The sequence below is a fragment of the Pseudocercospora fijiensis genome (assembly GCF_000340215.1).
Source record: "Pseudocercospora fijiensis CIRAD86 unplaced genomic scaffold MYCFIscaffold_2, whole genome shotgun sequence".
Classification (NCBI taxonomy): domain Eukaryota; kingdom Fungi; phylum Ascomycota; class Dothideomycetes; order Mycosphaerellales; family Mycosphaerellaceae; genus Pseudocercospora; species Pseudocercospora fijiensis.
Genome location: NW_006921533.1, coordinates 7,685,798 through 7,712,243, shown reverse-complemented (window position 1 = coordinate 7,712,243; position 26,446 = coordinate 7,685,798). Strand labels below are relative to the sequence as shown.

Here is a 26,446-nt window from a genome sequence, read left to right as displayed (position 1 = left end):
GAGATCTGTGAGAGCAGAAGAAATGATTTTATGCTCGACACAACATTCGAAGCCTTGAAAATCCAGGCTGGACGAGTGTCAGGCTGTGGCTTAGAGATTACCAGCTCTTGGAACGTTCCTTGGTTGAGCAAATCCTCAGCTTTTGCGAACCTGGACATACTTTTAGGTATCCTTGGCACTCTTGCTCTTCCGTAGCTTGCTACCCTCGGCTCGCCATGGCTCCTAATGCTTGCGCAGCAGCTGGGTGTCCGATGGCAGTATGATGCGCTAACAGTTGTTGAGACCAGGTGATAGCTGCGCAACACTGCGGAACTCGTATGCCACGCCAAAGCTCACTCGTTATGAGATGGGTATCAAAAAACTAAAACTTACCTACATCAAAAGAAACGCCATCCTTATGCAATCATGTGTCGATAACGCAAACATACAGAAAAAAAGACATTTCATTGCGTCTTGCGTGCTGTCATCATCGATTTCTGTCCGGCTCTGCAATAGATGCCGGCGTACTCAGACCTCGTTCGAGATCCTCAAAAGCCTCGTCCTCTCTGCTGACGGGCTGCTGTGCTGCTGGGTCGTCATTCACGATATTGGCAGCCTGTTCCTGCACATCATCCTCATCCTCGGAGTCGTGGTAAGGTTGTAATGCCGATGATGGTGATGTCGATGAGCTCGCAGCGCCATGACGCGCAAGCGATCGAACGACGTCGCCTTTGCAGATGGGACATGTCCGCCGTCGCGTGGTTAGCCAAGGTGTTCTGCGATCCGATATTAGTAAGTGAATTCGGCAACAAAATCAAGCCCAGCAAACTTACATGCACTCGGCGTGGAACTCATGGCCACAAGGTAAGCTCATAACCCGACTCACTCCATCGACATACTCTTCCAGACACACCACGCACTCGCGTTGCTTGCCGCCGTACCTTCTTCGCCACTCCGCCAGACCTGCAGCTCGCTTCTCCTCGATTTGTTCGAGCGACGGCGACGCCATCTCATCAGACAGCAGAGATCCGCCTTGAGGGACTTCAGATGCCGTCCGGGCTCTCGGTCGTGACCGTGTGCTGATTGGCCGTGATGGTGGCAACAAGGGGGTAGTTGCGCATGGTGATGACGTCGACGATGTTGTGGATGCTGTGCTGCTTGCCATGGTCTGGTACGTCCGGACTGGTAAGCGTTCCACAACGGACTTCGGTGCTCGCCATCTTCGTCGCCGTATCCTTGAGCGAAGTAGTAATAACGCATAGACTACTGTCAGCGTCACCAGTGGCGACACCACCAGTACCAATAATGTATCGAAGAATGGCGAAGAAGACATGGACGTCTGCGAAAGCGTAACCCATAATCCTTCATGAGCAGGTGCGCCATGCTTAGATGGCATCTTTTTGGGCGAAGCAGGAGCTTTGCCATGATGAGACTCGAGCTCTGTTTGTGATGCATCCTTTTGAGACGCAGTGTCAGGCTTGGCGTCTTCCTGACCAGGGTCGGAGCTGAACAGCCGACCAAGCCAGCCGCGTGATGCATCTTCATCTCCACCCTGGCCGTCGATCTGCTGAGATGTCATGCCGTCATTATTTGCTTGAGACTTCTTTGGACTCAGGATATCCACAGCTTCATGGTTCGCTTTACCATACTCTCCGCTGCCAGGCGTCATACTTCCGCCTCGGAGAGATGTGGTTACTGCTTTGCTGGATTGCGGCAAGGCACTGGTTGATGAGCTTGTCGAAGAGCCTTTGAGGTGTTGCTCTTTCGCTACAGCAACAAGATCTGGATCTCTCCAGTCCTGAACACCGATCACGAATCCATCATGCGAGCCCGGCTTTGGAGTTGTGCTTGGGCTTTTGGTTGAAGCCTTTCCGAACTTCCCTATCGGCTGTTCATCGTCTTCGAACTCCTCCTGTAGCACCCAGCCGATGTTGCCGCTGCTAGGCGGTCGACGGCTGTCTGCGTGGCCGTCCGAACAGGCTCCGAAAGCAGAAGCAAACCAGCCGCAGTGCGACTTTGATTTCTGCTCGGCTTCGGCGTGCTTTGAAGCTGGTTTTTTGTCCTTCGAAGCTGGCTTCTTCGCTGGCGCCGTTGAAGCAGCCTTCGCTGTTCCGCTGGTAGTAGTGAATTTGGGCTTATCTGCAGCCTTTCCTTTCTCAGCGCCCGTCTGCTCCTTGCTCTTGTCTCCAGCCGCCAATGCCAGTCGAGATGGATCGTCCGTTGTAGAGTCCTGAGCAGGCATCAGGCTTGATAGAAGTTGCGCAGTGGTATATGAGGTGAATAAAGACGGAATAGTGACGTTCGAGGTGTCACCACGCGCGTACATGGTGACCAATGGGCCGCCTCGGATGTCGTCTCCCACAATCATGGCTATACCGCCTCTTCTTTGCACCCATTTCACCTTCTCTAGGAAGCCGCATCCACCTCGGCTGAGCAGAACTACCTTTCCAGCGATCTCTGCACTCTCCTGTAGTGACTGGATGTCTGCGTGTGTTGGCTTTTTCGTATTTCCGGCGGAATCGCCATTCGTCTTTAGTCCGTCGGAAGCTGGGAGTGGGTGGTGGAGGTGGTCATCTGTACCGTCGTCTTCCGTAGGATACTCCTTCTGCGGTGTCTCCATCATGTACTCGTCATCCGCCGCTCGTTTGGCGTTGCTGCGTTGATTTTCCCCTGCCGCGCTCCTGCCATCGCCGCTCTTCTTGGTGGTTGACCAGCTCCCATCATCCCATCCAGGGACATCACTGCATCCTAGTTCTCCTCCAGCGCCTGCGCCAGATCCTCCGCGGCCCAGGTGATCATTGCCAAAGCCGCTGCCTATCCACAACTGCCCACTCAGACTCTTCGCAGGCAACAGTGGCCCGAAAGCTGCGGGTCTGGCGACGAAATTGGTCGAGTTGTCGTCTGTTATGCTGATTATAGCCGAGGGTGGGAACAGGCTGCTAGGTGTGCGCCAATTGAAGTATGTGCCGAAGGTGCCGCCTCGTTCATCCACATCCTCCCTCGCTCCACTGAAAGGGCCGACAAACAGCAGAAGAAAGAAGGCGACGAGGCAGGAAAGAAGGGCAAGGAGAAATCGAAGTGGGCGCATTGTATCGAGGATCGAGTAGGGTATGGCGTGCGCTTCTGCTTGGCGAGACGGCTGGACGGAAGAAGAAGAAGAAGAAGAAGAAGAAGAGTGTTCGCCGCGACCTGGGGCGCTGCGGTGTTCACGCCCTCATTCGCATGTAATGTCTTGACGTATGCAGTAGTAGGAAAGTGTGTTGATGGCAGTGTGGAGGCGGAGGTGGGAGTGGCGTGTACAGATGCTTCCAGGGCGGGCCAAGTCCGACTGCTTGGAGCATACATGCAGGGTGACGGTGACGGAACACGCTTTCCCTGTCAGATGCAGCAGCAATTTGAACGCCTCGGCCCTCCTTGTGCAGCTGCGAGCAGCAACAAATCAGGGGATACAGAAATCCTGACTACCGAAACCACCGAGCTGACTACCGAATTAACTAATCGGAGAAAGCCGTAATAGTCCGTGCGCAGGTTAGTACGCGCGCTCGGCTTAAACAAGCTCGACTTTCCGAAAGCAACTCTTATTCCTTTCCTCTACTATAGTAGCTTCTATTAGTAATAGTCTATTTAGAATCCAATCTTAATCTATTCTAACTCGATTCGCTAATCTATTTAAACTCGATTCTACTATAGCCCTATCTTAGAAGCTTATTAATAATAAGGACTACCTCGTATATATCGATGTAGCGGGTAAGAATATAAAACTATTAGTAAGTCCTTTTATTATTCTATTGCTATTTATTTCTAATTACTTTTAGGGCTTCGAGGCATTTAAGTTAGTCGTAAACGAAGACACCTTCTTAGACGACGACTAAATTCTAGTGCTAGGCGAGGTAATCTATCGCGTTACCGCTAGTAAGGATAATAATATATATTTAGTAAGTTTTTTCTAATCTAAATGTATTAGTAATAGTATCTAATTAGTTTTAGTATAAGCTATTCTAAGACTCCTCCGCCCTTCTCGCCTATATACGTATAAGTACCGACAAAGGTAGATATAGTCTTATATTCGAGAAGAGTAAAGGTTAAGGTAGATAGGAGGCAAAGAAAAAGGCTAAGAGTATATAATACTAATCGGAATGGTTTCGGAAACGTTTGAATATAGGCTAATTCTATTTAGAATAGTATCGTAAGGTAGCTATCGCTACTAACAATGCCTATATTAACGAAACTAAGAAGGCGGTAAGTACGCTAAAGCCGAAGACGCTAAAGAAGGCTACTAATACTACCTTAAAGAAGGTAGATAGGATCGGTATATTATTAGTTTTAGAATAGTTTGAGAAAAAGTACTAATAGTTTCTTATTCGTTTTAGAAAAGCCTGCTACCCTACGTAGCTTACGCTCGTCTAAGAAGAGCAAGGCTAAGGCTAAGTTCGCGGCTAACCTCGACGATATTATTTCGGGCAGAGAGACCTTATAAGTAGGGTTTTTTTAGTATAGTTAGCGTAGCGTTAGGGTTAGGAGATACCCTTCTAATACTAATAAGAAAGCAATAAGTACTGTCAAACCATTCTCAAACTAATAAGAATCTAATAATAGTTCTCGGGCTTTCTTAATAATTTTAGATTTAAATGATTTTTTACTAACTTTTCTTAGGGGTAGTAAGGCTAAAGGATCTCGGTCGGTAAAAGCAACGGGTTATAATACTAAGTCTTTAAATGCCTCTGTTTCTATACTTAATTTAGTACTAATAAATTATAGGTCTAATCGAGATAAAACGGCTACATCTTCGAAAAATCCGATACCTCGAGAAAGAACCCCGTCGATAAGTACTAACGATAGCGACGCTAACGAGGACGACGAGGAATCGGAATAGTTAGGACTAAGTCCTATAGCGGTACGGCCTAAGAGTCCTATCGCTGTCCGGAAATCGAGTCCGATAAAAAGGTTTGTAATTAGAATGCGAATCTATTTAACCTACGACGGTAGAAATACGCCTTAAAAAAATTAACCTTACTTATAGGACTGCTCCGGACGATAAGAATAAAACTAAAGAGTCGCGACGGCGGTAAGTAATAATCTTCGTTTTATCCTATCTATCGTCGACCTCTTACTAATATTTCTAGTATTTCTAAATCGCATAAATTAGCGCCGATAGTAATTTCTTCAGGTAAGTCGGAGGGCTCGGTTTATAACCTAGAGGAAGAAAACCCCCTTAGGGACCTCGAGAAGCTCGCGGTATCCGCTTCTAAATAGAATGCGGTAAATGCCCCGTCGGCGCCTTCTTACAATCCGAAACTAATAACATCCGTTTCGGATTCTAATATTAAGCGAGAGCCTAGTACCGAACCCCCCCCGGCTTAGCCCCCGAAAAGGCCTACGCCCGAGCCTTCGATTAATCCGCCTATTACGCCTACGCTACTAGTCCGGATAGCCCCTCCGCCTAAGCTAGTACTAGCTTAGTAGCCCTTATATCCTCGATAGGGATTTCCCGATCTATAGCCTCTCTCTTATAGTTCTATTCGAGTGCCTAGATATAAGCGAGGAAACGCGGTAAGCCTACTCTTATTTATATCTTAAACGATTGTAAGTCTATTCTTATTCTATTTAGATCAATTTCGGGAGCGCTATCGGTCTTCTACGTTAGTAGGGATAGCACGATCGCTATCCGACCTGTTTACGAAACGGATAGACCTAAGACCTCTTCCGTAGCTATAAATACCGAGTATTGTTCTAAGATCTCGCGGACGATAGCTTAAGGGCTCTTAGAGCGGTAACGAAGGAATAAGAATAGAATGAGAATAGTATAAGAATAGAATAAGAATAGGATAGGAATAGAATAGCGGGGGAGTTCTAGGCGGGTTAAGAATCTTATAGAAGTAAATACTAGTAGTTATAATTATTTTTGTATTATAGTCTGAATCGTTTCCTATACTAATCTAAATCCTTTAATATACTAATTACAAACCTTTCTCTCTTATCTATTCTTTTAATGCTATTTCCTCGCGAAGGAGATCTAGCATCTCTCGTTTCGCCTTATTCTACCGTTCTAGAAGCTCTACGTCGATCGGCGGTATATCGTCGCTAGTCGCCGGTATACTCGGTAGTGTCGGCGTACTAGTTGCTTTACGTAAGGCTAGACTTTCCTTCGCTCGTAACGATAGCGCCGAACGACGCCGCTTTAGTGTCTAAGTACTACTCGGTTCTTCGGCGACAATTGTATCCTTATTAAATTCCCGTTCTGTTCTCTTTTCTATCGCATCCCGTTTACGACGGCGGTTCTCTAGATAGGGAAGTTAATATTATTCCGATACTATTCGAATAACGATTACTTATACTATATTAGTGTTTACTCTTCGTTACTAACGAGTATACGGAGTAAGCCCGCTATATTAAACGAACGCTATAGGACTCGATGTTTTTTATAGATGTTAGAGTCTTTCGATCTAAGATAGTAGCGCTATTTTAATGTTATTACTTTGTTAAACCAATCGGAAACCTTTTAGAAAGCTTTAATATACGCATTAATCGTAGGTAGAATTTCCCGATGCTTTCTAGTATAGTACCCCTATTTCCCGGCTAACTCGATTGTATTAGTATAGTATCTAATTGTCCGCTAAGTTGCCTTAGGAATATTTGAGAAGACGGGTACTAGGCTATAGCGGATACAGCGATAGAGCTTATACCTAGCCTACCTTACCACTTTCTCGTTTAAATAACCTAGCGATAGGATTTATTTTAGATTCTAATCTAAAAGCTTTCTCACTTACCTGCTAAAGCTTTAACTTCCTTAATATAAGCCTCTTTTAATTTCAATCTACGGATACTATCTATCCGAGCGAAAAGGATCGATCGATCGTATAGACTCTCGTTCTAAATAGCCTTATTAATGTTCCTCCGCTAATAGATTACGCAATAGAGGATAATATATTCGAGTTGCACCCTCTAATCGCGGTTTTAATAGTCAATTTCTTAAAGATAAAGTCCTAAGCCTAGGAGAAGCGTTTATTATCGCAATGTTATCGTAATGTTATTACTATAAGAATACTTTCTTATACCTTTAGCCTACTTCAAGTTCAGGTCGGTTACGACCGCTCGAATTCCTTTACCGTAGATATAGTAAAAGGTTACTGCCGTTCTAGTAACCTTACGTATCCTTCCGAAGACTCGCGTAAAGAAGTTCTAGTATATAGACTCGGATTCTCTACGGACGTAGGCTCGGGCGAAGACAAGGACTAAGAATGTATTTAGAATAGAATAACATTGAAATGGCATCGGAATGCGAATTACTTACGAATAGTTCGCTCTTTATCCTATCGTCCGAGAATTACTTCGTTTATATTCTTTTCCTTAATGCGTTAGAACGATATATCGACCTCGAAGATATCGAAGGAAAGGAATAGCGACGCCTACTCTACGAAGAATGTAATAGTTATATACTCTTGTTCTGTCTACTATACACCCTAAATATATTGCTAAATCGAATGTTAGTAGAATCGGATTGCTTTAATAAAGTAATGTAAATCGAATGTGAATCGGATATAAACGGAATAACAATCGAATAGGAATCGACTTACTTACCGTTTCGGGGTTCTTCCGCTTAATATTATACTTGAATTGGACTCTATTTATCGTCGTTCTGTCTAGGTAATAAATAAGCTTTTGTCGTCGGATTTCCCGTCTAATGTTATTAGTATTCTCTAGACTAAGATAAATTTCGCTAAGGGCGTAAACCCCTTTATCTTAGAGGTACTGCTATAGGGCGAACGTCTAAAGGAAGACGGCTTATCCCGTTCTAATTAGTTTCTTAACCGTTTGCTATACGATTCTTATTTGCTTAATATACATAGTATTATCGTTGCTAATAGCGTTTAAGTAACAAGTCTTAAGATTTCATCCTTATAGGATTGAAGCGGTCGTATAGGCGGCGGCGGTAGATAACAATGCTAATAAAAGGATACGAAGATAACGTAAGGACATACCGCAAAGTTAATAGGTACGATCTTCCTTATTTTAACTAGACAACTAATCTTCTTAAGGAAACCTAGTCTAGAGGGGAGGTAATTGTAACCTAATTGCGATATCAATTCATTCGGAATCTAATCCGAATCTATTTGCACTTACGGTATGTCCTCCGTAGGCTCGTCCCTTATACGATCTCCGTATACTATCGCTTTGTAATTAGAATCCTAGACTGATTGTTTACCTCTGTAACTAGGCTCTATATCTATTTGTAATCGACATTCTCCGCTAGCTTAATCGCGCGGAAGCGATAATCGTATTTATTTAGGCTAGAAGAGTCGTAGTTCGTATAGTAGATAAATCCTTCGCCTAGTGTTATCCTTTTAAGCTGTTTCGTTTAGTATTAGTATAGGAAACCATTTATATTAGAATGCTATTAGCTTAACATTAGATTGACAATAGTATAGGATTTATTACTTATACGTAGATTAAAGAATCCAAACTTTATCTTATAAGAGTCGTACCTAAAGGCCTTATAGAATATCCTATTATCGAACTCTTTTCGGAGCGACTAGTAGAGCCTATCGCTATTATTCGCCTATAAAACTATTAACATTAGAATTATATACCTTAACGCGTTCTTTCTCGCTAGATTAGGATTATCCTCGTTAAACCTTTCGAGATTCAATCTCTTTCTCGTCTTCTACTATTCTTCCGGGACCTTATAGTAATCTATAGATGCTAGGTTCTCGTATAACTACTAGCACTGCTTAATACCTAAGCAGTCGTACGACGTCTTAGTATACGGTATATTGCCTAAGCAACTGGATATTATTAGAATAGCCCCCTTCGTTCCTGCTAAGGGAATGCTATATTATATCTGCCTCTCTCTTAGCTATCTTTACTAATCGTTTCTCAATCGTTTCTTAAAGCGATAAGATCGGAATAATATCGGATTGAGAATCTACTTATATTTAGCTCCGGCTTAGTACTAGTCGCAGAGTAGTCGATTACGTACGCGTATCTATCTTCGTAGGTCTTCGGATATTGCGGTATCGCGGTTACGTATTCGACAAAACGAGCCCGAATAGCGTCGCGGTTCGAGGTAATAACAATCCTATCCTATTACAAATAAGTTCTTATTCCTTTAATATTGTAATAGGAATGCCCTTATATATCTTATAACGTCCTTAACGTCGTCGTCGATATATAGTACCGCTAATCGGCTTTTATAGTACTCCTCGTCGTACTCCTTAAATTCTAGCCCTTAGTAGTCCCTCTCGTAGGCATTATCGTCGTTAAATCCGAGCTAAGCAGTCGTAGGGGGGCTATCCCCTTCGGTAAGATCGACCTTGAATTGCTTTTAGTATCTAAATTGGATTTAATCGGAATGAGATCGGAATAGTATTAGAATAATATACGATTTGCAATAGAATAGGCCTCTCCCGCGGTAGGCTTACCGAGGATAGCGGCGTTAGTATCTAGTTCTTAGTATAGGTCGGTAGAATATTTGATATCTTTGCTATTCCGTAGTTTTCTTGTTCGTGTTTGTATTCGTAGTAAATAGTATAGGAAAGCAATAGGGAAAGGTATACCTTTCCCCGCATATTAGTATATTATACCTTTTAGCTTAACCTCGGCTAACCCCCTATCATTTTAGAGTTCCTAACTACCGCGGTAGTTAGCTCGGCGATTTCGGTAGTTAGACCGGCGCTGCGCTCTAACAAATTAGAATAAAGAAGTCGGAAAGGCGGAGAGGAAGGATATAGATTCGTTAAAGGGGCGACTCTAATAGTATAGAATAGTGTCTACTACTCCTACTCCTCGCTTTCTCCTTTCTCGGACTGCGCGAAGTAAACAATCCCTTATACTCTAGAAAGGGTTACGTACTTAGCAAGGCTTAACTGCAGGTAATATTCTTAGTCTAGTAGCGATATAGCAAGCATTATTGTACGGTAATTGCACTTAAGCCGCCGCCTTTTACATTATTACGCTATGCAATATATCGCGCTATACGCTCGGAGGACTATAGAATTTACTATAGTGTAGCTACACTATAATTAGTATAGAATTAGCTTCTTAGCGGTTTCCTACTTCTCTTCTAAAATGATACTATACCTCGTCGTCGCTATTTCTATAGTATATACCCCTCGAAGGTGTTATTAATAGCGCGGTTACTAGACTATTAGCTTAATAAGATTAAACGCCTATTCGACGAGAGCGAGTTGTCTAATATCGCTATCTCTAACCTACTAAATGTCGCTAGGCGCAGTATCGACAAGATCTATAATAATTATCGCCTATTTAGTATATTCTATATTAAAAACCTTGCGAGGTTAGGTCGTCTATAGTCGCTATTACTAATCTTTAAGGATATAGGTAGTATTATATCGCCTAGCGTATATAGTCGCAGTTTAACTAATCTGCCTATTTCTATAGCGTATCTTCGAATTCCTTAACGACCGACTATATATCTACTAAGACGAGGTAGTATAGTATTTATACGACAAATACGACGTTATTATTAGCTAGTCGACGGTATTACGAGTACTAAAGAGGCGTAGCTAGACGAGGAAGAAAGCGATATAGTTTGCGGCGGAATAGAACTAGGACCTTCGAGACGACTTTAAAATAAGGCAAATAGCTATACTAGCGTATAAGGTAGTATATATCGATAAGAGCGCCTCTAACGAGCGTACTAGATAGCGGAAATATAGATATAGTCTAGTTAACTGCCCTATCTTTAAAGAAGGGTCGGCGGTAAGGTTAAAGCGATAGAGTGTCTTACTAGCTATATTAGTTAATAGTTATCTTAATAGCACTATTATCTACTAAGGTTCTATTACCGCGGAGATCTTCGAGGCATAGTTATAGTATATAGTACTACCTTAAATAGAGCCTAGTATATTTATTATTATAGATAACGCGTTAATCTACCGCACTTAGCGTATAAAGAATATCGTAGCGGCGGTAGGTATCTACCTTCGATATCTACCTCCGTATTCGCTAGACTTCAACCCTATTAAGTTGTTATTTAACGTACTTAAGGCATAGGTTAAGAAGCATATTAACGAGGCTAATTGCTTCGTAGACTTCGGCAAATTTATACGGTATACTATTAACTAACTAGATACTCAAACAATAGCAAGATCGTAGTTCTAGCGAGTAGGTTATCGCTAATATCGACCTTATAGTTACTCCCTTATAGTCTTACTTATACTAACTATTATCTCTAGCTTAGTAATACGGCTTCTTAACTCGTCTATCTCCTTCCTTGTTTTGTCTATAATAGTACGCGCAGTATTAGCAGCTTGCTCTTTTGTTATTGCTTCTATATACTATAGATCTAGCAATATTAGCTGTAGTAACGAGCCTCTTGAATTAATGGCTAACGGTAATACAGTAGTCGGTAATGTAGTAGTAGCGTCTCGTATAAGGTCCTCTTCTTCTTAACTATCGGCAACCTATAAAGAATTAGTTAAACCTATAGCGATACCTAATCGACATACTTCTAATACGCTACCGATAGCTATTACGATTAAAGAGCCTAGAATCCGGTAGATTCTAAGCCGTTTCTATTGCTAGTATTACCTCGAGATTATTTAAACTAGTGCCGCTAGTAGGTCGCTATTCGTATCGCAATCGAGTAGCGGTCCGAAGAGAACCCGCTTAGAAAGCCGGAATCTATAACGACTAATAGGGCATTACTACACTACTATAATAATACGTCTATATGCCCTCCTCGGTAGGAAATAATACTATTAGCTATACTAAATAACCTCCCGTTGTCTGTTTCAAAAAATATACAGATATAGTAAAGATACAGTATTAGTAATATATTAGGGAATTTGCGACCTTCTACCGCTTTCTCTACGCCGAGACTACCGAAATTTCGGCTTCTACTCGGCTTTACTCGGCGGTTAAGCTTAGCGGGTCTACGCTTAAGAAGCTAATTTTAACTACTCTAACTAGGTACTAGCGTAATACTATAACGTATTGTTTTTTATTGCTATAAGTATAGAGAGCCGAGACTGTATCTATCTAATACTTCTCTAATTTATACTATATAGAAATACGTAGTATTAGTAGAATAAGAAGCGATATTAGTTAAACTAAATATTAGCTATTAAGCCGCCGACCTATACCCGGAAATCCTCGCTTCTAGCTCGCTTCTATACTAAAACAGCGCTTCTATAGCTAACTAACGAATAGGCTATCGTCCGACTTATTAATACGACTAAGTCGCTACTTACGGACTTCCTTATTAATATATCGCCCTACTACGGCGATAAATCGAGCGTATTAGCCTTCCTTAAGTCTATAGCGGACCTAATCGCTTAATTTAACCCTTCTAAGCTGTTTAAGTAAGAAGTCGCCTTCCTCGTAGATACGCTTAATATTAGCTATATCGGCGTGTCGCTTACTCTAGCTGCTAGTCAACTCTTTACGCAACTAGCTAAAGAAGCCTATTAATTCTATATCGGCGGTATAAGATTAATAGGAAGCGATTAAGCCGCTAACTAGACTTGATTGCAGTCTAACTAGTAGACTAGAAGCCGGTAGACTAGAAATAGCGCCTCTACGACCCCTACTATTAGACTAGCTATAATAGTTATAGATTACTACTAGAGTTAGCGTTATTAGTGTCGTAGTACGTCTACTACTACTGCTACTACCTTGCTGTCTAAATAGATTAGACAACTGCTTGTCTCGTTGCTTCTATATCTTTAATACTAGTACCGCTCTAGGGTCGTCGATTATTAGCCTTCTAGCCGGATTAGCCTCTTGAGTCCCTTTAACCTATCTAGCGGCTATTTCCGGATAGATCTTATAGTAGTCTTCTGCCCTGTCCGGACTACTAAACTAGCATAATCTACCCTTATTTAGATAGTATCTATTCTTGTAGGGCTAGCGCTAAGTAAGGGCGTATCGTAGGTCCGTTAGAGAGCTAGTTAGGTCGCTATTATTATCGTTAGGAGTCGCTTTATTATCTTCCGAGCGCCCTTTAGCTAGTAGGGCAGCTAACTGTTGCTAAGTCGCTATATTCCGTAGCCTCTAAGAAGCCTGTTAAGTCCGCCGTAGTTGTTAAGTTATAAGCTTTTTAGCAATAGCGGTTAGCTTAGCTATAATAGCGAGTTTGAACTTAAGTCGTAGGCCCTTCTTGCCTTAACTATTCTAGATAGCTAGTATAGTATATACGCGCTTAAAATTAAGGTCTGTTATACTAGAGCTACGGTAGAAGTGTTTAGCCTTTACCTTGTCCGTAGAGGCTATAATAGTAGCGCTCTTAAGACTAAATATAAGTCGGTTATTAGCCTTATTACGCTAGTCGTTAAACTAGTAGTCTACGGCCTTACAAGGCGACTCGTAGCTTAGCTTACTCGGATAGTACTTACTTAGCAAGGCTTCCTTCTGCTTGTCTATATATAGGTTCTACTATATAGTATATTCGAATACCTCTCGCTCGTTCTCGTCGTCTTTATTTTCTTCTAAGCCGTAGTCTTTATCGATATCTACTTCTATAGAGTCTTAGCGCTAAGAAGTCGTTAAATCTAGCAACTCGTCGTTAGTATTTAGCTCTTCCGGACTATTACTTAATAGTAGTAGCTTTTTACGTCGTTGTTTCTTAGTAGCGGCGGCTTCGAGGGCTTTCTTCTTCTTCTTAGTAAGCTTATATAGTCGCTTCGAGGCTCTTAGTATACTAGCGTAGCAATAGAATAGACGAGAGAGTGCTAAAATGCCTAGCTCTTAACCTTGAGGCTTACTAAGAGGTCGTAAATAGATAGAAGTAAGAAAGGCTTTCGTACCGGATCGCATTCTATACCTAATTTGTATAGTGCGGTGGATACTCGGTAAAGACACTAATACGCGCTAATTTCCATCCCTCCGACAGCATAGCGCGACTTATTGCATAGCATAATAGAATATTTCTGTCAGCCTGCCAGGATCACTGCAGAGGCCGCAAGACGGTCTGATGACATTTCCAGCTGGGAGGAACCTGGTTGAGCAGCAACTTCACGCAAAACAACCACGCGTGGTAGAGCTCATCACTCGCACCGATATGCCGCCTGTCTTGAGCATACCACTTGATTTACTCCTCTCTCCTGCCCCGTCTTCCTCCCATCGTACTGTACAGCCATCTCCACATCTCCACACCTCCTCCACCTACCACGCCCACGCCCTTCTGTCATCATGGCGCTCGGCGGCCATGGCGAATGCTGTTATTCGAGCTTGGCCGATGCGCAATGCGCAAAAAAGAGCGCACCAAGGCCTCCATCTTTTTGCCTCGAACGTTGTCTTCTGGCCACGATAGCGTTGCCGCTGCGCTGTTTAAGATCGACGCCGGTGTTGTGCGTCACGCATTGACCGAACTCCTCTTTCTGCTAACCAAGACAGAGCTACCAGCGAAGGAAGGCGTTTCCTTCAACGGTACGTAGTCTCTGTTGACGTATATTCCATGGAACCTTCCACCTCGTCCATGGCTCTTATCGCGATTGTGTACTTCTCGTTGCTCTTGCTGCTGCCAGGCGTTCGCAGCGAGGCGTTGGCAGCTCGTGGCATCCATCTTGTGCCATTGATTCATCTCATCTACAACACCACCATCTCCCATCCCAAACCCCTATCGACCATATCAGCTACCTGCACATTTCCTATCATCCCTGAAGATATCCTAAATTGACCCTTTCGGCCTGTCGTCGCCACGGCCTTGACTTTAATCCCGCCAGACCCCATACAACAAACACCTAGGTCCTCCACCAACCCCTCAACAGCCGCAGCGACCTCCACAGCCGCAATCCCACCTTCGAGCAAGATGCTCACCGAATCACGCCCGGGCGGCGCTTTTATCAACATACCCGGCTTGGGCAATAAGGAACGATCGAACAAGAATGAGCTCAGACTACCCTTCCTGGGATTCCTCCCAAACAAGGCTCGCAACCACTTCATCGCCATGGTATGCTTGCCAACCAAACCTCCACCCCGTCATGGCAGACAAATTCTGTGCTAACCAACTTCCTCGTCCAGGTCGGAGAATTTATTGGCACCTTCCTCTTCCTGTTCTTCGCCTTCGCTGCTACCCAAGTCGCCAACGCAGCAGCCACCGGCTCTACCAATACGACTAGCATTGTCCAGGTGCCGAACACTAGCGCCCTTGTCTACATCTCCCTGGCATTTGGCTTCAGCTTGGCAGTGAACGCATGGGTGTTCTTCCGCATCAGTGGAGGTGAGTACCGCAGCATTATTACCTGCCAAGCCACGCCCAAGCTGACCGACCTTCAGGCCTCTTCAATCCCGCTGTAACTCTCGGAATGGCATTGATCGGAGCCGTGACATGGGTTCGCGCGGGCCTCATCTTTGTCGCGCAGATTCTCGGTGCCATGGCTTCCGCTGGTGTGGTGTCAGCACTCTTCCCAGGTCCACTCGCAGTGTCGACCACACTTGGAGGGGGCACATCCATCACTCGCGGTCTCTGTAAGTCAAACAAGCCTTTCTGAATCATCCCCCCTGCTAACATCTGTCAGTCATCGAGATGTTCCTCACCGCCGAGCTCGTCTTCACCATCTTCATGCTCGCCGCCGAGAAGCACAAGGGCAGCTTCCTCGCGCCCATTGGCATCGGTCTCTCGCTCTTCATTGCTCACCTTTCTGGTGTCTACTTCACAGGAGGTAAGCACACACCTTCACAACCTCCGCTTACAACATGATGCTGACCTTCTCTCCACAGCCTCCCTCAACCCAGCGCGATCTTTCGGACCTTGTGTTGCCCTTCGAAGCTTCCCCGGCTACCACTGGCTGTACTGGGTCGGCCCAGCACTCGGCGCACTCGTCGCAGTAGGCTTTTACCGATTCGTCAAGATCTTGGAGTATGAGACTGCGAACCCCGGACAAGACTTTAATGAACACGAGGCTGCGCAGTTCTCGTTCGATGAGGATAACGCGAGAGCGGAGAGCGCTACTCGACCAGTCCCATCAACCGAGGGCCAGCTCCAAGCCATGACGAGCCGCGACCGCGATTCTGCTAGCAACATGTATCCCACCCAAAGCCATGGTGGGCGTCCCTTGAGCCACGATTCTGCAAGTAACATGCATCCCGGCCACAGCCATCATAATGGGCGGACCAGACCTGATTCTTCGGGTAGACTGGATGGCTCCCTCGGCAGCGAGAAGTTCGAGGAGACGCCATACACCAGAGGACCTTCGGCGGAGAATGGCAACATGCGCCGGTAGAAAGGCAGGTCCATTCCGATGTTGGACAAGCTCGTTCGTTGGTTGTGATGTATGATAGAGCACGAAAAGAGATGGACATAGTACCGCCAACTTGGAGATGCAGGGCATGCAGTGATGGTTTTACAGAACAATGGCAAGTGGTATCTATCCACGGAACACTTGGTTCGAGCGCGGCGTTGGAAGACCTTACCCTTTGATTACGATGAGCGAATTGAGCCCTGTATATTTGAACATAAGTCATGTATTGCATAATGGTCACGACCATTTTATTACTCGGCTTCTTCAGCTTCCTTGACGTTCAGCACTTCTCTTCTCTTTTTTCGAAAAGTTTTACTGACCCGTTCCGCACGCTACTTCACATCACATCCACATATCGAGATCTGCCGGCCTCACAGGATTTCACCAAGCCTCGCGGACTGCATTGTGCAATGCACGGCCATCACTGCATTGCGCTCGCCATCTAGAAGACTATCGCCCAGTCCTTGAGAGCGCACACGGTTTTTTGAGTCTACTTCCTTCCTCCCACTACCTACCTGCTTTCTCCACGACGTTGCCGATCGAGAGTCGAATGCACAGAAGCAGACCGCGCTCAGAATGTTGGAATCGTGTATATCGAAGAGGAAAAATTTGTTTTCGGAGTGATGAATGGTTTGAGTCAGACCTCTCTCTATTGGATCTTGAACTTATGTGGTGGCCTTCTTTTATCCAGTGCTAGAATGGAAGCTGGAGTCTAAGTGCTTGAGATGGATAGAATCGCTCAGAGTCGTTGGGAGACGGCGAGGTTTTATTATTCGCTGTCCTGACTGATGCTAGAAATTTCGGCTCTGGTGCTTGCAAAGTCAGTTGACCTGATAAGCTCTCTCCCGAAAATCGGAATCGAGAGGAGGAGTGCCCGGTTGTTTTTCCTCGAGGAGTTGGAGAGTTCTGACTGATCGACAAAAGTGGACTTCACTGTCAAGTTTTCTCGAGATCCTTTCTCCCCTTCACATTCACGGTTCCATTTCAACGTCGATGTAGATGTGCCCTTTGTTTGTAGTTCATATACTCGAGGGCTTCGTAGAGGGTTGAATTTGTCGTACAGTATAACCTGAGGGATGAAACGTTGGCGAAAATCTTTTTTTAAGACTTTTTTTTTCAGGCATTCTATTCTTTTGATGCGGATTATAAGGTAGTGTTATGAGGTCTGCAGCTTCTCAGTTCTCGATAGCTAATTTATTCGAATAGCTCAGTTGGAAGACGATGCTTGTCGAGGTATCTATCATATGATGGTCGTAGGTTCGAAGGCGAAGTGTTTAGGCATGTTTAACTAGGTAATTAGCGGCTCCGAGTTGAGCTCGGAAGTCACCTTGTTCGTTGAGTACGATTCAGTGAAGAGACTGCGTCAAGGGTGGTTTGGTGCTAAGCTGAATCTGAATTGGTAGTAGTTCGATGCTCTTTCTTTTTTGTTGTAGTCAGTGAGGGCAGGGATTGAAAGCGACGACGTGTTGAGAATTCACCCAGCCTGCTTTCTTCCTGACTCGGCACAATTCAGGTCAAAGACTCAACGAAGCATGGGTTGAGACGGATTGTGCGAGGACGTATAGGTCTTCCGCTTTGGTGGGGATATTGTTACGACTCGGTGTCCGTCCTGCCTCAAGGCAGGGTATATTGTATATAACTTCCTCGCTCGGAGGAACTTAGACATCATCCAACACTTTGCATACCAAAACCGTGTCCGTTCACGCTCCACAACCTCCTGCGGTCAGCCAAGCGTACTGTTCCGCATTCTTGGCCTGGGTAGTAAGCTTCGTGTCCCCCAGATCGGCTGCGGTGCAAAGCTGGGATGTGTGGCCCTCTCCGCGCAGCGTGTAAACTACACGAACACAGACGTACCGCCAGGCATGATCGATCAGGTCCCAAGTCACTGCCGGTCGTCCGAGGTTACGTCGGTGCGGGTACGGCAGGCCGTAGCAGCTGAGAGAAGATTCGTACCCACGTGTCTACCCAGTCATCTCAGCTGATGGTCCTCTCTAAGTCCTTCTTAGGCGCTTCGATACTTCCTGCCTCCATCGAATATTAGACGGTCCGTATTCGGGCTGAGCTTGCGAACACGAGGCGTAGCTTGCTACCTTCTTACTACACGATCGAGGGTCTGCAGCTTAAGTCGATTTCTGATCATGAACTCCAATTTACTCCTCCGCCGTCTTCCTGCTCTTGAGATACTCATAGTGAGGCATCGATGCATTGACGAATTCTTTCACAAGAATCGCATTATCCTCGCCAAATTCTTCCTGCCATTTCTGCATTTCGCCTTCGATAACAACATTCCTCCTATCCTTACCCTGCAACAGTCCCGTCGAATTGAGCAAACTTTGTTGCAGTTGAACATATCCTGGGAGCATCTGAGCCTGCTCTTCTTTTGTCGCTGCAGGATGGCGTATTGTGAAGATAGGTACAGTGCCTGGAAGCAGCATGAGATCCTCCGGTATCATGGTGTAGTTCCTACCAGCCACAATTGGTCCACGATTCCAGTCGTTTAAAGCGAAGGAAAGTGCGAGATCTGGAGCCAAGGCAAAGTGTGGGTGCTCGTGAAGGGAAAGTGCTTTATTCTGGCCCTTGTTAGCATGCGCATACAATTGATGCGCGGACTGACTTGGCTTTGTGCATGTTACAGCTGATCTCTCCACTGCTGAGTTCCCATGGCAACGGCGTCCAAGAACGGCGCACATATTTCATCGAAATTCCGGCTGCGACAGATTCTTCTCGGAGACTGGCTTTCTCGAACGCCCGATCCACGATTGTAGGGCACTTGTGCTGTCAAGTTCCCAGGTGTATCTACTTCTCGATCAGGTTAGCAGCCAGCCTTTTCGACCAAATTCTGTGCTTACAAATTGTGTGTCGCACTCACCGCCGAGAAGTCGCCACTTCTTTGCGAAGCGTTGCAAGTCCGACACCACGGCGATCCGGGATTTGTATGGGTCTCAGGCAACATCCTGCCACCGATTTTGATTACTACGAACGTGCCGGTATCCGCAATTCGAAGACGTTTAGAAGCAGATCAGAAGACGTACGCAACTCCAACAGCCTCATAATGACTCGATCTTCATCGGTCGCGGGGGGCTTGTCGATGCGACCACTGCTGCTTGTCTTGTGTTGACAACCTCTTGCAGAGTCTCATCGATGTCATTCTCGTCAATTACAGCACCAAAACTGGATCTCGTCAGCGCACCGGCACGAAAGAATGTGGGAGTATGACCCTCTTACCGATAGCAATGCACTTTCCTCAACAGCTTCTCCTTCAGCATTGCAATATCGTTCACGGATAGCAATTTCATCCTTTCGTCCTGCATTAGTTTGATCCATGCTCGGACAGGCGGGACTTCGATCTCGTTGACTTGGAGCTGATTGCTCAAGTTGAGCAATTGGAGCAAGTCAGGCCGCTTTACTTGAGGCATCTGCGCCGGAAATTTCGACGCCGGACTATCCATGATGTGGCTGTACGTTGGTGCAGTGGCCATCAAAGTATGGCCTGAGATGTGCTGATTCTCTCCATCGTCAGGTACCTCCATAGGCCGCCCTGGCATTTCTCCATCTGCAGTCTGGAAATTGTGTGCCCTGACATGCAAGTACTGAATGTGACCCATGCATGGCTTTTCCAACCTACAGCTCGAATATTAGCATCTCAGAGAGGGTACGAGGCACCTAGAAGAAGGTGGTACAGTAGACGTACGTGAGGACAAAGTCGATGCCAAGCTCATCGTAATCGACGCCTCTGGGCGCGAGCTCTCGCATGAGCTGGAGGGTCTTCGTCGGTTCTTCTCTGCGAATCTGCTGCTCGTTCTTGATGGTCGGTTCCTGATAAGATGCTCCGTCAGATGCGAAACCATGAGCCTCTGAGAGCTCCCATACGCTTTCTTGACGCTCGGTGTAGGCATTATTAGCCGTCACTTCTTGGAGTGGTGCGTTAGCCAGAAGGCCATGATACCCATTGGAAGTCGACAGGCTGCTATTTCGTGTTGCATCACAAGTGATGGAAATTCCATCGTAGCCAGAATCGGTACCGCTAGAGGAAGTAGAGATCTGGACGATCTCCTTCAGCCGCAGAACTTCTTCTCTAAGCTGATCTCTCTCGTGAGCTATGGCATCCCGGGCCTGAAATGCAGCGTCTCGTTCCTGTGCGGTTTGAGTAAAGAGCTCCTTGAGACGCATGACTTCGAGTTCCAGATCCTTTGTGTACTGCTCCTTTCGCTCACGGTGGGTTCTGCAGCTCAGTAAGTATTTATACGGCTACTTACGAAGCTGTTGATTACCTCTGTGCTTGTCGATTGCGCTCGAGCTTTTCGCTGGGCGCAGGTTTGCTGTCTCGTTTCGGACCCGGCTTTTTGCGCCGCTGCGGCATGGACGGTAGTGGGCCTGAAGGCCTGGAAGCTCCATCGCCTCGAGTATCGACTACTCTCTAGTCAGAATGAAGCCGCAGAGTCCTGATATCAGCATCACCCAGTTGCCACGCACTTCCACAAAGCGCAGTGATGGCCACGTGATGTTCCGAAGGCGAAAGAGTTTCTTACCAGGCATGCCCTTAGAAAGTGCGGAATCGGCGATCAGAGGCCGTTGCGCATTCATGCTGATACCGTCGTAGGAGGTAGTCCACTGGTTCGCAGAGATGGGCTGGTTTGGGGCGTTTCCAGGTGTGTGGTAAGTAGAGAAAGCTAATATGTGAAGATGCAGGTGCCGATCTGCAGTGCCAATTCCGAGGTCGTGTGGAATCTGTGGATGCAGGACTAATGCGAGAAGCATAGTGATCTTCGCGGACGGCATTCCACGTGCTTGCTTGGGGATATATTCACGTCAGTAGTATCCGCGACACCGCCTTGTGATTCAATTCGCTAGCCTTACGACTTACACATCTTGCTCGAGCAGGTCAAATGTCTCACTACACATCTACCTCTATTCTACATGTGAATTCAACATTGCTGGGTTAAGGCACGTATGCGGCCCCGTCCCGCGCTGTGGGCCACTCAGCCAGACCGTAACACTTTCACAGCACCATCCCCTCGCAATCACAGCTTTGCTGGCTGATATGGAGTCTTCAGGTTGATGAATAATGCCTTCGCAGTAGCATACGGCTTCCCATGTTCATCCTCAGCCACGCCTTTCAGCCAAGACTTTCTCCCACTGATCTCGATGGGCCAAGATCTGAAGAGAATGATACACGGCGTTCTGACAGGTGCTTTATAGTCGACAGTCATAGTGACCGTGGCAGGCGGCTCGCCATCCGCGCTAGGGTTCTCCAGTTTTGCGACAGTTCCAGTGAGATGATCCAGTACCAGAGATGAGAAGCCTCCATGTCCGCGACCACTGAGTCCATCAATGCCTGCACCAATTGACATAAAGATACAAGTCTCATGCTTGGAAACAGAATCAGGCTCACTAGTCGGCCTTTGAAACAAGAATCGAGCTCGCACTCCAGTCTCATGTGATAAAGTAAGATCGAACAGTGCATTCGTTATTGATGTGTCGTCTGGTTCCGACGAGACCTCAGGTATGACTTTTATGTTGCTCGGGGAGAGAACCTTTTGGACCCATGGAGATGCTTTGAAGTCTGGATGGTCTCGCCCCAGCTCAGTTGATGAATATCTTGGTCGGCCCATGTTTGCTTATGTCATCGACTTGTCATTGCAAGATCATGAGCCAGATTCCGTGACGGAGTATGCCCGATACGCTCGAAAGTAGCCGTGAAAGGCTCAAATCTGGAAGTATCTGTGCCGACTTGACCTTCACAGCCGGAGCTGACTGCGATCGTGAACCGGTTGGTGGTAGAGCTTATTCGCTGCGTCTAGCAAGAGCTTGCCACTTGTTGCGGTATTTGGAGAGCAGGTTCGTCAAGCCGGACGCATTCTGTTCAAGCCGTAAAAGTGACAATGTCTTCTGACAAGCGCAGTGAGTGTCGTTGTTTCCTCCTTGGCGGACATGGATGTCAGCACAACCTCGGCTCCATTTTTTCGGCTGACTCGCGGCTGATTTTGAGTTCGGCAGATGACCTCATCTCCTTCGCAGTCATCTCCGTCCTCCAGCAACAACACCTTCATCGCGAAATGATACTGCACCAACAACTCCATGTCACCTTCGATACAAAACATGCTAGACTGCATTGCCATTGACACGCCAAGAGCGGTCAGATAACCGAACGAGATGGAGCCGAGGAAAAATGCCGGAATCAGGACTCGCGTCGGCCTTCTCTTGAATCACAAATGGGACGGATATCCACCAAAAAGTCCTACATTCGGCTCCCAAACGTAGCTCCAATCACTCGGATGACTTTACCCTCCGCTTGGTTCTAGAGCGGCCGCACGAATGCACTCCTACTCTTGGCCCTCTTGGTATTCTCGACATTTGCGGGGGAAATCGCATTTGACGAACCAATCTCTGCCGACGATGCGCACATGGAGACTCAACGACCGCTTATTCCCAATTCCCCGTTGGTCAACAGGCCAGACATCGCAGCCACGAGGTTGTAGCGAACACGTGCGTACTCGTGTCTGCAGATCTTGCATGCTTGGCTCACCTTGGGACTGGATTGTCAAGGCTCCTGTGCCGTCTTCACAGCATGAAGTTGTCGGGTTCGTCGAAATGGAGTCGGGAAGCATGTTCCTGGTGGGTTGTTGCGGTCGTGCTGGATGCCGGAGCAGGCATATATCCCTGGTAAGCGGCCGTGCCTGGGAGCATGTTTCTAGTATTGTGGTTCATCTGTTCTCCTACCTGTGTCGTTCCTCCTGCTGGTGAAAGCTTCACCATGGCAGAAGTTCATGCTCAACAGAAAGATTTTTCGGACAAAGATCCCAGATTCATAGATCATGTGGAGCACGTCGCCGCCAGTTCAGACGATGAAGCGAACGAGAAAGGCACTAATGGCCAAGTCATCCGTGACTGGACACCTGAGGAGGAGAGGAAGATTGTGTAAGTGGGACCATCACTCAACGCTGTTCCTCCTCTCCCTGACGGCATGCAGATGGAAAGTCGATCTCCGAGTCTTCCCTATGCTATGCATCGTCTTCGGCCTGTCCCTGCTCGATCGAAGCAATATCAGCGCCGCCTATATCGCCGACATGGATATCGATCTCAGCCTGACAGGGTCTCGCTACAACATTGCTCTGCTTGTCTTCTTCATTGGATATGGCCTTTTTGAGCTGCCGTCAAATTATGTCATCCGACGCATCGGAGCCCGATGGTGGCTATCGTTCTTGATCACATCATGGGGAGCATGCGTTCTCGGCATGGGCTTTATTGATCACTGGAGCATGCTTACTTTACTACGTGCCCTTCTAGGTGTCTTTGAAGCTGGTAAGTCTGCAACTTGCCCTGCTTCTAGAACCGTGCTGACATGGGTAACCAAGGATTATTCCCAGGAGCGATCTACATCATAGGATCATGGTATCGCCAGTTCGAGACCGCTCGACGTATCTCAATCTTCTACATGGCTTCTCTCATTTCCTCAGGCTTTGGACCCATCTTCGCTTACGCATTGTCACTCATCTCCGTTGGTAACGGAAAGTACCAACAAGGCTGGAGATGGATCTTCATCATCGAAGGGATTGCCACAATAGTCGCAGGACTCGTCTCACCATTCTTCCTGATCGAGTTTCCCGAACGCGTCAAGTTCTTAGACGATCGTCAGAAGCACATTGCCTTGGAACGTGTCAAACTTGAGAAGGCCGGCAAAGAAGTCATCCATCTGACAGCAAAGGAAACATTAAAAACGCTCATCGACTGGAAACTGGTGCTATACATGCTCTGCTACTTCGTGGCCGCAAGCAGTGTTTACTCCCTCGCATTCTTTTCCCCGATCATCCTTCGCCAAGGCATGGGCATGACCTACACCGAAGCCCAACTTCTCAGCTCCCCCCCTTACGTCTTCGCCATCATCGCCTCAATCGCCATGGCCTGGGTATCCGACAAAATCAAAATGCGATGGCCAATCCTCAACTTCCAAGCTTTAGTCGCTATCATCGGTCTCCTAATCGTCCTCTACGCCGGACCTCCTGGTGTACGATACTTCGGCCTCTTCCTCGCCGTCTACGGCACTCAAGCAAATATCCCCGCGACACTCACATATGGTCAGAATCAGACATCTCGCCTCGAAAAGAAAGGCGTCGTCGCAGCCGCGATGATCAGTGCCGGCGCTGTGGGTGGAGTCTGCGGATCTACAATTTTCAGAAGCCAAGATGCGCCGCAATACTTACCTGGAATGTGGGCTACGATTGCTATGCAGTTCGTTTACATCATCATCACTTTCAGTTTGTCTATGTATTTTAAGAAGCAGAACAAGCTGGCGGATCAAGACAGGAAGATCTTAGAGGGAGTGGAAGGGTTTAGATATGCTCCGTGAAGCTTGGACATCAATAATATGACAACTCAACAAAAGTTGGGGCCCCTTTAGGCTTAGTGCGGCTCAAAACGACCGAAAAGCCGACTCTGATTGGTCGGCGGCGAGGAACTTCAAAATTTCTCGATTCTCGCGCGGTCCGGAGGGCGTAAGAGTCGCGGGATCGACTATAACGCTCCGGCGCCGCGATAGTAGTGTTTCCGAGGCCGTCTCCGTCGTTTACGCCTAATCCGGCGGCGTTTTTTGCTCGAGGCGGTATCGTTCGCGCCTAATCCGGCGGTATTTACTCGGAGCGGTAGGCTCGAAAGGCTTATCCTACGCGTTCCGGATAGTACTACTCGCTATAGGCGTTTTATAGAGTACTTATAGTAGGCGTTAGATAAGGTACTCGCTATAAATAGTTCGAATCCTATTTAACTATAGGCGTTTTAGATAGTATTTGCTATAAGCGTTTCGGATAGGACTACTCGCTATAGCTATCTCGGACAGTTACCGCTATAAGCGTTTCGAATATTACTACTCGCTATAAGCGTTTTTAGTAGTATTTACTATAAGCGTTTCGGATTAGACTTGCTATAAGTATTCTAAATAGAACTTACTATAGGTATTTTAGATAGTACTACTTGCTATAAGCGTTCTTAATAGTACTTGCTATTTACGTTCCGGATAGACTTCCTCTACGCGTTCCGGATAAGACTTAGTATAAGCGTTTCGGATTAGAATTGCTATATAGTGCGTTCTAAATAAAACTTAGTATAGGCGTTATAGACAGTAGTACTAACTGTTAGCGCTCCGGATTAGAGTTATTAGACTTACTATACGCGTTCTAAATAGTACTTAGTATTATAAGCGTTCTGAATTAGACCTATTATAGGCGTTATAGATAATAGTTAGCTTATCCTACGCGTTCCGGATAGTACTACTCGCTATAGATATTCTATAGAGTACTCGCTATAGGCGTTATATAGGGTACTCGCTATAGATAGTTCGAATGCTATTTAACTATAGGCGTTTTAGATAGTATTTGCTATAAGCGTTCCGGATAGTACTACTCGCTATAGGCCTTCCGGATAGTGCTTCGTATAAGTATTTAGTTTCGGATTAGACTTAGACTTACTTTATACATTCCGGACAAGACTTTCTGTAGGCGTTTCGGATTAGATTATTAGACTTGCTATACGCGTTCCGGTTTATATAGGACGAACTATACTAAGCGTTTAAAATAAGGCTTGTCCTACGCGTTCCGGATAGTACTACTCGCTATAGATATCTTAGATAGTTACCGCTATAGGCGTTTCGAATATTACTACTCGCTATAGGCGTTTTTAGTAGTATTCACTATAAGCGTTTTAGATATAACTTGCTATAAGTATTCTAAATAGTACTTACTATAGGTATTTTAGAAAGTACTACTTACTATAAGCGTTCGTAATAGTACTTACTATTACCGTTCTAAATTAGACCTACTATACGCGTTCCGGATAGTACTTACTCTACGCGTTTCGGATAAGACTTAGTATAGGCGTTTCGGATTAGAATTGCTATATAGCGCGTTCTAAATAGAACTTGGTATAAGCGTTATAGATAGTAGTACTAACTATTAGCGCTCCGGATTAGACTTGCTATACGCGTTCCGAATAGTACTTACTAAGTTACTATTATAAACGTTCTAAATTAGACTTTCTATAGGCGTTATAGATAGTAGTTAGCTTGTCCTACGCGTTCCGGATAGTACTACTCGCTATAGGTATTCTATAGAGTACTCGCTATAGGCGTTTTATAGGGTACTTACGGCCCCTTTAGGCTTACTACGGCTTAAAATAAGCTAAAAGCCGACTCTACTTAGCTATAGCCGAGGAACTTTAAAATTTCTTAGTTTACGAGCGGTTCGGAGATTATAGGAGTCGTAGTATATAGTTCG

General features: G+C 45.9%; 7 protein-coding genes across 7 annotated transcripts; 3 read left to right on the top strand and 4 right to left on the bottom strand.

Annotated features, from left to right (window-relative positions):
• Positions 1–426: 426 nt before the first annotated feature.
• MYCFIDRAFT_86533 (uncharacterized protein) lies at positions 427–3,067 on the bottom strand (the record flags this gene model as incomplete). The annotated part of the gene is made up of 2 exons (XM_007925583.1): positions 427–755; positions 813–3,067. The coding sequence occupies 2 exons, from the start codon at positions 3,065–3,067 to the stop codon at positions 467–469; spliced, it is 2,544 nt and encodes an 847-aa protein (XP_007923774.1). The 3' UTR covers positions 427–466.
• Positions 3,068–14,949: 11,882 nt separating this feature from the next.
• Positions 14,950–15,848, top strand: MYCFIDRAFT_120962 (uncharacterized protein; the record flags this gene model as incomplete). The annotated part of the gene is made up of 4 exons (XM_007925868.1): positions 14,950–15,160; positions 15,217–15,408; positions 15,459–15,602; positions 15,661–15,848. Coding segments are annotated over 4 exons (735 nt in total), but the record flags the coding sequence as incomplete, so codon positions are not given.
• Positions 15,849–15,962: 114 nt separating this feature from the next.
• On the top strand, positions 15,963–18,242 carry MYCFIDRAFT_172642 (uncharacterized protein; the record flags this gene model as incomplete). Its single annotated transcript, XM_007925867.1, has 20 exons — positions 15,963–16,159; positions 16,194–16,207; positions 16,235–16,274; positions 16,302–16,417; positions 16,450–16,641; positions 16,671–16,712; positions 16,740–16,792; positions 16,819–16,871; positions 16,907–16,944; positions 16,977–17,051; positions 17,106–17,182; positions 17,245–17,264; positions 17,336–17,359; positions 17,415–17,451; positions 17,492–17,558; positions 17,588–17,617; positions 17,653–17,759; positions 17,801–18,091; positions 18,117–18,165; positions 18,223–18,242. 20 exons carry the CDS (start codon positions 15,963–15,965, stop codon positions 18,240–18,242), a joined length of 1,542 nt encoding a protein of 513 aa, XP_007924058.1.
• An 89-nt stretch (positions 18,243–18,331) lies between these two features.
• Positions 18,332–18,634, bottom strand: MYCFIDRAFT_77244 (uncharacterized protein; the record flags this gene model as incomplete). Its single annotated transcript, XM_007924565.1, has 1 exon — positions 18,332–18,634. One exon carries the CDS (start codon positions 18,632–18,634, stop codon positions 18,332–18,334), a length of 303 nt encoding a protein of 100 aa, XP_007922756.1.
• Positions 18,635–19,228: 594 nt separating this feature from the next.
• Positions 19,229–20,541, bottom strand: MYCFIDRAFT_89771 (uncharacterized protein; the record flags this gene model as incomplete). The annotated part of the gene is made up of 4 exons (XM_007925866.1): positions 19,229–19,352; positions 19,407–19,802; positions 19,873–20,403; positions 20,453–20,541. The coding sequence occupies 4 exons, from the start codon at positions 20,539–20,541 to the stop codon at positions 19,229–19,231; spliced, it is 1,140 nt and encodes a 379-aa protein (XP_007924057.1).
• Positions 20,542–20,995: 454 nt separating this feature from the next.
• On the bottom strand, positions 20,996–21,570 carry MYCFIDRAFT_182117 (uncharacterized protein). Its single transcript, XM_007925865.1, has one exon. The coding sequence runs from the start codon at positions 21,530–21,532 to the stop codon at positions 21,203–21,205; it is 330 nt and encodes a 109-aa protein (XP_007924056.1). The 5' UTR covers positions 21,533–21,570; the 3' UTR covers positions 20,996–21,202.
• Positions 21,571–22,935: 1,365 nt separating this feature from the next.
• On the top strand, positions 22,936–24,528 carry MYCFIDRAFT_63186 (uncharacterized protein; the record flags this gene model as incomplete). Its single annotated transcript, XM_007924491.1, has 3 exons — positions 22,936–23,099; positions 23,152–23,483; positions 23,537–24,528. 3 exons carry the CDS (start codon positions 22,936–22,938, stop codon positions 24,526–24,528), a joined length of 1,488 nt encoding a protein of 495 aa, XP_007922682.1.
• Between the last annotated feature and the right edge of the window lie 1,918 nt (positions 24,529–26,446).